Raw genomic sequence first — 11,711 nt, 5'->3', positions numbered from 1 at the left:
CAATGACTGGTTCAATAATTTCAGCATCCAACATTTCCTGAAGCTTCCGATTTACCTTATCCTCCATCGCAACTGGGATTCTTATGTAGGCCAACTTTCTGGGAGCAATAGTATAATCAATGGATAATCGTACTTGGACATTCGGGAATTTCGGGAATGGAACATTTTTTTGAGCAATACTTTGAACTTCTAGTCCTACCTTCAAGACTTTCAGATCCTCGGCGGTTCTTTTACTGAGCAGACATCTTTGAGCTCCTTGGATCACGAAAAACTCGGCATAGTTTTTGGGTTTCGTTTCATTGATTGTTATCCAAGCTTCAAAGATGGCCAACACCCGTAGAGGTTCCTCAGACGCATACGCTGTGAATTGACGATTGCATTGAAATTTCTTTTTGAAAAGCTTGGCATTGGTAGTCCTCAGATTCACCCAGACTTCTTCCGTAACTGTATTAATCATTGCTCCAGAGTCAATTAGAAATTTCACTTGAAAATGATCAATAAATCCTATTATAGTTCCATCGTTCGAATTCACCTAACAATCAGATAATTACAACAAGTTAATAACGCATATTTATTCATTCATAGAAGTTGATACAACACAACATCTTTATCACGAATTGTTTTCGTTATTACTTAAATGATCGAATTATTAGTGAAACCAATGAAATATTGAATGATATATTAGACCAAAAAAATAAAAAAATAAACTTATTCTACCTTTGTTGATCCGTTATCTTCATGACGACCCTGGTATCTCGTTCCAAATTCAGGACCACTTCCATCCTGTCGAGCACCTCGCAATGAATTGGCCGCTTCTGTTTTCTTCCACGAAAACGACCAACGTATTGACCAGCATCACACTTCCTTGCAAAGTGGCCTGAACGTCCGCACTTGTTGCAAGTGGCATTTCTTGCAATGCATTCCTTCGATTCGCGATTATGCCGCCATGAACCACAACGACTGCATTCAGCAGCATCACGACTGCTACGTTCCCACTTCCGCTCTCGCTTGAGCTTCTGTGTGGGCGCTCCGCATCTTGACATTGTCTTTCTCTCCCAATTCTGTTTGATTAATGCCATCGCACCGGCTTCCGGTTCCGATCTAAACGGGTGTACTTTCTCCTTCTGCTTCAGTAATACTTCACGATTGATAGCGTAATTTACTAGTTCATCCAAACCCATCGTTCCTTCGAGGCCTTTGTCTCGCACTCTCTCGTCAATGGCACCAACGGTAATCTGCTGCAACAACTCTTTTCCTCGCGATCACGGAAATCACAACACGCGGCCTGTGTACGCAGTCTCAAAATGTATCGATTGAAAGATTCTCCAGATGTTTGCCGAAGTGATCGGAACACCTCCAGCTCCACCCTCTCGTTACGTTTTCCAACAAAAAATGCGTTGAGACGCTTGACGGCGTTGTCATACTCAGGAATAATAGTTGGTGCCAGCGGAACTTTCACGGGCTCCGGATGAATCTCACCAGCCACCGGTGCGAGATGGTAATAAATTCGCTGTAGTCCTCTGCCGCCTCGAGCCAGCATGAACAAAAGCTTTTCGTGCTGCGAATCAATTTTCTTCAACTCCAGAACAATTTCACAAGCACGATGCCATTCCTCCCATTCCCGTCGTAGGTTGGAAGCATCAGCGGCATCGTTGAACGGGTCCAATTGGAAATAGTTTTCCGAATCCATCTGTAAAACGAAAATCGAACGCTTTTGATACTTTTCACTGATAGATCACTAAGTGTTTATTAATTTTTGTTGGAACAATTTATTTTACCATTTAAGTTTTCCCAAACCACTTTTTGCTCAAAATAATAATGGGTGAAACGACTGCTGATACGTTTCTGATCACTCCGTATACGCAATGTTCTTTCTGAAAACATTTACACTTATACATATGTGTATCTGCGTCGTCTATGAAATCGAAGCTTTCCCTTTCTCAAACCAACCAAAGCAACCACCAATTAAGAATATGCGATCATACTCTCTCCTTCTAGTCATCGGTGTGCGGTGTCATCAACAATCAGTGTGATGATCATCCAAACATTTTTCCTGCCTTTGTGTATGTGCATAGGCTGCAGTTCTCCCATTCGCCGGTCGTCAACCGAGCCCACACTTTCATTTTCTATGCTTGTGGTAGACCACGCTATACATCTTTCTCACATCTTTACATTCTGTTTTTCACTGTGTGTGTGTGTGTGTATTATACAGGCTTCAACCGGCCTCGCATCTTCTCACTTTATCTGTTTTTCGTGTGTGTGCGCTACGGTCTTCAACCGGACTCGCATCTTTTTGTGTTGCCTCTCTTTCAAATGTATGCGCTGTGGTCGTCAACCAGTCTCGCTTGTATGGTTTATTCTCTTTTTTCCCGTGCGCTTCGGTCGTCAACCGGACTCGCTTCTTTTTGTATTTCATCAATCTAACATTTTCATGGCTGTGCGCTACGGTCATCAACCGGACTCGCATCTTTTCACTTCTCACTTTTTTCAAATTATTTGCCTTTTCTCACCACATCAAGGCTTTGCTGTTGGCATCCATCTTGAATCTTGATGCACACCGACACTTTCAGACGCCATTATGATTCACTTCATGACGAATTTCTTGCTTCCAATAAAATAATAACGTCAATTTCATGAAAAAAATCTCGTCTGATCAAGTTTTCACTTTTTCTTAAAATATAATTTCTAAATATTCTATAGCCCGAAAATACCATGAAATCGTACCGACTGCGCCAAATTGTAGAGTCCACCAAGGTTTCAGATATTTTCGGACGTTCACTTAAAAACTCACACGGTTCGGAAAGCAACACTTTATTTGACCTGCCACGAGTAAGGTAACAACTCAACTAACTAGCCTTGTGTTCTCTACAAACTTACAACCTATTTGCCTCTCTCATTTCTTAATTCTAATCTCCTGAGAGTATTTCCACGAGGGGTTCACGAATGCTATTTGTATCTACTCTACACCAGGGATTGCAGCAATCGCTCTCAATAGATAAAGAACAACGATAAAAGTGAAGCAAAACTGTTCCGAATCATAACAAGCCATGATAACAAATTTATCAAACTTGTATACAAGTGCGAAAAAAACAGAATCGGAAAGGCAGCCCTCACAGAAAAATGGTGATTCTCGCTTTGTTTTCGCTCATTTCGTGTTGGTTACTGCACAGCTGTAGAACAAGTTGAAATGCATCTGCAGAGCCAGTGCTCCCCACATTTGGAGCTTCCTAAAAGCACAAGACAGAACATCAGTAAAGAACTGAAACAGAACCTTCGGATGCTCCGTCAGGCTGTTCGAAAAAGATGTTCAAACCAATGCCTTCACCTTCCTTGGAGGAGCGACTATCGCATCGCCCAAGAGACGGAGCGCAAGCTGGGAGCGGAAGTGAGCTTCCAGTGCAAGCAACTGGACGAGGTCACGAACGCGGACGACGTCGTCTCTACCGTCAGAGAACAATGTGCTACAGAGATCGAGAAGACCTCTGTACGCGTAAGAGGCGTTCCCTTTGGCACGCAGGTAGCCTACCTTAGGTTTCCGGTTGCGGAAGCCAAAAAGGTCAGTATGCCCAGTAAGCAAACTCCAGCCTCCTTCAGTGGACAGGTTGTTAGATTCGTCCTTGTCAGAGGGCAAAGAGCAAGGATCGGACCGGCTAACAAACATAAAAACGCCTCAATTCATGAAAAGCGGTGTGCAAACATTTTATTTTCCTCGTTTGATCTGCTTATTTAACAGGGTTGCTTACTTTTTCCCCATCTCTTAACTTCTACCCTGCATGCCTGCTAACCGTCTACGCTTCCTTCCTTGTCTTCTTTCACACCATTCCCCCTTTTTTCCCCATCACGGGGCTACTCGAGAGCACTGCTCTCTTCAAACCAAATCTTCCCTTTTGCACGGCCAACCGCTGCTTCGCGAACCGCGGATCACTACCACCGATTCTTGCTTCCGGAAGTACTGGTTGGGGGGGGAGGCCGCCTGCCGACTAGTCCACACCTTGGATCGCCCCTCCGACCGTGCCTTGGAGCACTTTCGACCGCACGGTGACTCAAACGAAGCCAAAACCAGAAACAAGAGCCCTGTCGAACGACTTACGTCAGCATTTGTACAATAGGAAACTTTCTGTGTCTACTTACTCTTGGTCGGAATTTCGACTCCGTTCAATTCTTCCGGTGAAATTTGGACACCTTGGAGCGTGAACAGCGCCCTCAGACTCAAGCCTTTTCTTTCCGGATTATCCGCTTCGCTGCCTGTATTCGCAGATCATAACTGATTAGATCAACGCATTTATGTTTTAGCGCTAAACTAACCTTGATTCGCTCACTTGGCTATGCGAAGCCGTGCTTCTTACGTTCGGTACTGTTGCCCGACCCGAGTTCGCTGCTTTTGCTTGCCTAGCTTATCCGATTGCGGAGATCCGGACGGTTAACTCTTTGCCTAGAAGATGGAAGCTGATGGGAGGATGTTCCTTGTTGAACGAATGGATAACTAACCTCAATTTATGTTGTTCCTTCATACGTTTTCTTGCGGCAGCAAAGAGCTAACGCCTTTTCTACCGATCGTAGGGGGTCTTATTTCGAGGACAATCGATTTTAACGTTTATAAAACGCACTGCTTCGTTGTTTTCGCACTGGCCACTAGCAACGGCAAGATAATCCAGGCCTACACGGGGTGTTCCTTTGGTGCGGCGAGCGTGGCAGACGAACTCACTCTGTCTTCTTTGCTATTTTGTTACAGCTGGCGGTCCAAGTGGGTGGCAAACGGAAACGACGTTTTTTCGCTGTGTTGGTTGTGACCGCCAAGATAATTCTGTTCTCCTTTTTTGTTTTCAAACCCAGTGACCCTTGCAGCACGATATTATGTAGTAATGTGTTCACTTTTACTTTAGGGTTTGTTTTTGTTTTAGTTTTAGTTTGCACACATAAAAAAATCAATCAATAAGCTTCAAAATACGAACGTAACAAGGTGCTATCGGTGCTTAGAGTTGGGACACAAGTCCTACAACTGTAAGGGCCCAGACCGTGGCAACCTGTATCGTCGTTGTGGTGAGGAAGGGCACAAGGCGCAGGAATGCGATGAGGCACCAAAGTGCCTCATGTGCTCCAACGAAAAGCAAGCCTGTAACAACGTTATGGATGGATCTTCGTGTCCCATAGGCGAGACAAACAAGAAGAAGCACATAGTAGAGTGGAGTAGCCGCTTCACCAATCGCAGAGGTCAAACGTTACTTGAGGCGCTTGCGAAGCTTTGACACAGTGCTATTCAATGATGGTTCCACTAGCACATTCCGTCATGTGTCGCTTCGGGAGGAGTTACGTGATACTGGAGTGATACTGTAAGGTAGTCCCAGGAGGATCTGGGCATAAGAAGAGAGGGTAACTCAAGTAACCTTCCGCTACTTGGGTGGGTTTAGTTGGTCGGCCTTCCGTCAACCCCACCCCCTGAGTGATAATTTCAGGTGCCTGTTTGCAGATTTGCCTTCATCCTTCCACAAAAAAAAACACATGCCAAGGTAGGAGGGTCGTAGCGTAGAACTGCTGGTACCTATCGTTATCGCTTAAGCCATTTCTACTGGAAACGGAAAACTAGCTAGGCTGGCAGGTTTCAAAGTTCATCCTTGAACCTAGAAATTGATAAAACCAATTTTCGTAAAAAGTTACCCCACTCTACTCTTTGTCATGATCGCAAATGTTTGTCTGGGCTGCCAGAAATACATTTCGAATATAAGGCAAGATAGTACTATTCCATTTAATTCCATCACTTGATTGTAACTTTAAAAATACGTATTTCCACCTCAACAATATGGTCGTCATCATTATCTCGTATGTACTTGACTAGACTCAGTTATTTTCTTATCAAGTGTTGAATCAATCTGCCTGGATGAACTATGCAAACATTTGACGATTATTCAAAGAGTGTACTTGTACAGGCTTTTACTTTGCAAAATTTTGGAATGTTTCTTCAAAATGTGATTAGTTGCAGTTTTCAACTCCTTCATTTTTATTACTTTGCCTCTTTTTTACATAACCAGGTTTATCACAGGTACAGTTTCGTCTCGTCTATCTGAAGCACGATAAAAATGAGAAAATACCGTAATGTGGTTTTGCTTCCGAGGGGGAAATGCAACAACACCGATTGATGGTGGATCAATATTGATTCCGGGCCTGGTTCATCGACTATTATCGTTTCAGGCTTCTTAGGCACATGGTGACCAAAGTGTAACCGTAATCCGCTAGCATTTAAACACACACAGCCTGTTGATTTACTCAAAAACATTGGGAGGGCTTCCGGTATTCAACATGACACACTTGATTCAAAAACACTTTTGCTGTGCAATGCCTGATTGCTTGGTATGTTGATATAGGAACGTGGTTTATCGTGTTCTTGGATTATCGCCTCTTCATTTGACCTGAGTTAAGTTTGATTTTCATACTTGAGGGCTAGGAGAAGTGGTGATGATGATGGCCATCGACATGTTGCTACGAAGAGCCACGTGGGATCGGTGTTCAACTAACGAACTGCCGTTGTTATCATTCCGTTGATGTAAATGTCGTCGAGGATATAGGGTTACTGCAAGTACTTCCGTCTATAGTGTAATTCACCTCAGAGGCTGCCCTGTTTTAGACTGAGTCAATTTTTGCAGACGGTGGAGTTATCATTGACTCATTACACCCTGCGACGGAAATTAGGTATGAGACCGAAATATGTGCCGTAGCCCCAATCAAGGGAAATAGGGAAGTAAGTGGAAACACAAACACTGTTAGGCAGCAGTACTGAATATCGAACACCGTGCGAGATATCAATTGATGCAAAAGCGTAGCGCTGCCGGTGTGTGGAGGTTGAGTTGCTTATTGCCCTTTGATGTAACCGGATGCCAAGAGGAAGTATCAATTATGCACGACGGGATATTGCTGACGAGTGAGAGGATTTCCTCCCTGGCATTCGAGGTAGGTACTTTGTCGGCAGCATAGTCGAGAAACAACCATCAGATGCCCACGCAAACAACTACCTTCATTCACTATCCATTCCATCTCCGCTAATCAATATTCCGTCGACTGATGCAATATCCGTCCGTGAATTTACGCAGTGATCGTCTCTGCTCAATTGGGTAGGTGCACTCTTCCGGGTACCAATTCGCTTTGATGTGGTCAATTTCGGTTCGTTCCTTCAATTCAGCTTACTTTGCTTTTTTGGGCGGGTATGGAGCTATATGAAGCATTCTTGGAAAACTGGAGTTCATATAAGACCCACAATTTTACCGAATCAAGCCAATTTTGTAGAAAAAAATGCATTGTCTCTTTATCAAAGTTTTTTTTTCGTTTTGGTTTGGCAGTAATTTCAAGAGGTGAAAATTTCAGAAACTATTTTTGGTCTCTAGTTCGATAATTTTTGAACTTTAGAAAAAAATGATATGTCCTAAATTCATCACGGAAAGACATGTGGTAATATAATTACATAATTATTCATGTTGAATAAATATAAATATAAATAGATGAAAAATGCATTCCATTAGGACTAACGTGTCTGACTAATAAGCAGACAATCTGAGAAACACATTCTCTCCCTATCATGTATCTTTTTTTTGCTTTTTTATTTTATACAATAGTTTCGTATGCTAGTTAATAAAATTAAAATAAGGTTCAATCATATCCAATGTAGAAAATTTAATTTGCAACGGCTTTCTGAGTACAACAGAGATCTCCTAGAAATCCTTCATCATTATTATTCCAATAGTAGATGGCATTATTTGCCCATCATGATGGGCAACTGCATGTGTTCGACATTATTGGTTAACAGAACCGCCGCTTTCTTCGAACAAGTTGCGAATTTATTACGCCGGATGACCTGTTTGATCTGGTCGAAAAATAATGAAATATGGATTGTCAATGGTAATAAACGGAACCCGCCGTGCCGCGGTGCAGTGAGCTGAAGTCAGGAAGCGGACGTGTGCCTGGCTGGACGACACCGATATCAAATTATCTGTTTGAATAACCTTTTTGGTCCCGCAAAATGGCTTCAATTTAATTAAAATTGGAATTCAATTATCCATTGCTCTTCTCGGCGGCAGCGGAGATGACGGTGCGTGGCCCGTAGGGGTTGGAGTAGCGTGGCGGTCAAGATTGCGTGCGCTGCGTGGATCAACCACCGAGACGCTCCGGTTGGTGTGTTGATGGAGGTGGTTTGGGCTGTTTTTGATGAGGTTGAAAGTTTTTTTTCCCATTGCTTGTTGCCATGAATGTTGAAACCGCATGTTAATGGTTCAAAATATTACAGTTAATGAGTGAATGGAAACGTTCCGTTTTGTTGACTGAATTTTTAAATTTCAAAAAACTCTAATAAAGAGTGCATTTATTTTTTCGCATATAAATTGTAATAAACCATATCACTGTAAAAAATGAATATCATGAATTATTAACAACTGATAGGGAAGCAAAAAAGGCATTGAAAAAGGTCAATAAATTCCTATGAACGATCCGAAGGAAAATAAATTGAATTTGTTAGCAATTTTTTGACGAAAATCTCAACCTTCTTATTTTTGATCGTAAATTATTATTTGTTACTTTAAAATACGAGATTTTTGACGAAGGGCTTCGTCTGTCTTTTCATATTGGGGTACACTTTGCGATTGCGAAGACCGTCACGAAAATATGATATACTTTGAACGATAATATCTCAGCCGTTTCTCGATGGATTTCCAATATTTACGATTCAACCGTTAAGACGCTTCATTGTATTGTTCTAAAATACAGATTTTCAACAGTTTATTATTTAAAAAAAAGGAAAAAACAATTTAGAAATAGTAAAACAACCAATCCCGTACATGTATCGCAAGCACAGACATCAAAATCAAGCAACTTGTGGGTTTGGTTGGATCTAATGCTCAGTTCGAACAAGATTTTACGCAGAACAGACGCAGCGGAGTGGAATGAGCAGCACGATGGCACTAGTAGAATTTTCAACGGAAGATCATCGCATTCATGGTGGTCGTCGGCGTCGGTACTCATCATTCTGTGGGAAGTTATCACTGAGGTTTCCCACGGTACACAGCGGAACCGAACTTAACTCCCGGCGGGGTATTTCGGACGCGATCAGTGGAAGAACAACAAGCCGATTTGCTCTCCGCGGTGGTCGTTTATCTACTTCTATTTACATACATATAATAGACAACAATAACATACATTCACAGGGCTGGTGAGGGATGACAAACATCGCAAACATAAATTAGACTGGCCCAACATTCAACACTCCTCCTCGAGGTTTATTATCACTTATAGTTATTATGCATCCCAAGATAAACACTCAGATCGTGATCATCCCAACCAGCCTCCGTTGAATTGCGCTGGAGCGCGCCCATTTACTTTACACACGGCGGCTATTCAGCTATGGCAACCCCATTCGGCGGCTGATAAAATTTAACAGCATAGACTCGCACCCTATGCAATTGCTGCGCAATCTTTGCTTGCGCGTTACCACCGCGAAGAACTGAGCGTTTAAGAAGAGCGCGACAATAATACAAAGTTCACATAGTTTCAAATACACAAAGTCAATACAGAGTTTTACTTGGGCACATAGTCGTTTCAGCACTTCTCCTACACCATATCTTCCTGCTTCGTCTTCTACACCGCTTTGTTGTCCGAAGCGTCGTATGACTCCGGCAAACTCCGGTAGATCATCGCGACCTGCAGCGAACTTTCGATCTTTTGACCGGCACACGATAGACTATCGAACAGCTCTTCGATGGCGTACAGGTGCGCTTCCTTATCCGCACCTGCTTCGTAGTTTAAACTACACAGCTTCTTCAGAAGCGGCATTCGCGACGTAACCGTAGCCTTTTCGTGGTACTTCTTCAGTTTCTTCCACAATTCGACCGCCGATTTTACGTCTTTCACTAAAGGCAACTAATTATCTTCCACATTCAGAATAATCATTTTCCTCGCCTTCTGAACTTTTTTCCATGCCACAGTAACTGGCTCCGGTTTCTTCTCGTTAACAGTACACCACAAGTCGATACTGATCAGAAGAATTTTCATTTTATTCCTTCACGTTTGGTAATTCTTATTATCCAAACGCTTAATCAGAACTTTCTCACTCATTACTATTCCGATCGTTTCACTGGCGCAGCCTGTACTCAATCGAACGCGAACACACAGTTACTTCAATCGCCACTGTTACAATTACGGCCTGACTCGCGGCACAAAATGGCAGTTTCAATACGGCCAACACACTTCGGCTTCTGAACTCGTACCGACACAGCTGGATAACAGCCTAACCAGCCCTACTAAATGCCAATCAGACGAGCTGCTGTTTTCACTTGCTTCCGCAGCAAACGATTTTTGCTACATTTACCACCCCAACAGTCAGGGCCGGATTAAGGAGGGGGAGAGTGGGTGGGGTGGCCCCGGGCCCCCACAAATCTGTACATTTTGGCCCCCACAAACTTTCGGCCCCGGGGCCCCCTTCCGGCTAAATCCGGCCCTGCTAACAGTCCGGAACGAATGAATTCCCGCCGAACAAAACACACAAAAGGATTGCGCGAGACAGCTTCAACACTCCACGACTGTTTTGCGAGCAACTTTTCACCCAGATTTCGCTGTTTTCTTCCACTTGCACTGGGCCGACAACCTGTGGGAAGTTATCACGGAGGCGTCCCACGGTACACAGCGGAACCGACACAATAGACTGGCCCAAAATGCATGAAATTCTGAATTTCAAACCTTGCACCCTTAAATGACAGTTTGGGGGTCCCAGAAGCTCCCCTGAAAATTTCAGCTCATTCAGTCCAGTGGTTTTTTTACTTACTTATGGATCCTGTACACCTCCGGTGGTGCAAAGGGCCGATTTGAAAGATCTCCATCCTGAGCGTTGCCCGGCTATCGCTTTAACCTGTTGCCAGGTTAGATTTCGCTCGACTTCTTTTATTTCTTTATTGAGGCTTCGCCGCCATGAGCCTCTGGGTCTGCCTCTGCTGCGATGTCCCGCTGGGTTCCAGTCTAATGCTTGTTTACAGATTTCGTTTCCGCCCCTACGTAGAGTGTGGCCGACCCAGCCCCACTTCCGATCCCGAATTTCTGTTGCTATCGGCCTCTGGTGACAACGACGATGGAGCTCGTTGTTTGAGATCCAATTGTGAGGCCACCAGGCCCGAATTATATACCGCAGGCATCTGTTAATGAACACCTGCAGCCGTTGAGTGTTCTCCACTGATACACACCATGTTTCGCTAGCGTATAGCAGCACAGATTTCACGTTAGAGTTGAAAATTCGTATTTTGGTGCGTTCACTTATCTGCCTGTTTTTCCAGATATTTCTTAAACTCGCAAAGGCAGCCCTTGCTTTCTTGATCCGTGCGCCTATGTCGATCTTGGTACCGCCGTCTGACGCCATTTGGCTACCAAGATATTGGAAACTTCTAACATTCTCCACTGGTTGCCCGGCTACTGTGAAACTGGAAGGAGTCACCGTGTTTACATCCAACGATTTGGTTTTGTTGACGTTGATGACTAAACCTGCCGAGGAGGAGCGCTCGGCAAGGTCGTTGAGCTTACTCTGCATATCAGAGTGCCATTGCGCGAGGAGTGCAACGTCATCAGCCAATTCGAAATCGTTTAGGTGCTCCATGGTTATAGGCTGCCATAACAGCCCGCGGTTTGGTTCACGGTCAATCGCATCTACCAGAATCTCATCGATTACGATGAGGAACAGTAACGGTGATAGA

At 43.7% G+C, this 11,711-nt stretch overlaps 1 protein-coding gene across 1 annotated transcript; it reads right to left on the bottom strand.

The window, feature by feature from the left end:
* Positions 1–891: 891 nt before the first annotated feature.
* LOC134204363 (uncharacterized) lies at positions 892–2,745 on the bottom strand. Its single transcript, XM_062679186.1, has 2 exons — positions 2,712–2,745; positions 892–1,690 (listed from the first exon to the last, which is right to left on the bottom strand). Exons 1-2 carry the CDS (start codon positions 2,712–2,714, stop codon positions 1,163–1,165), a joined length of 531 nt encoding a protein of 176 aa, XP_062535170.1. The 5' UTR covers positions 2,715–2,745; the 3' UTR covers positions 892–1,162.
* Between the last annotated feature and the right edge of the window lie 8,966 nt (positions 2,746–11,711).

Source organism: Armigeres subalbatus, unplaced genomic scaffold, assembly GCF_024139115.2.
Source record: "Armigeres subalbatus isolate Guangzhou_Male unplaced genomic scaffold, GZ_Asu_2 Contig543, whole genome shotgun sequence".
Lineage (NCBI taxonomy): Eukaryota > Metazoa > Arthropoda > Insecta > Diptera > Culicidae > Armigeres > Armigeres subalbatus.
The sequence above is the reverse complement of the archived record's forward strand: the minus strand, read 5'-3'. Positions and strand labels throughout refer to the sequence as shown.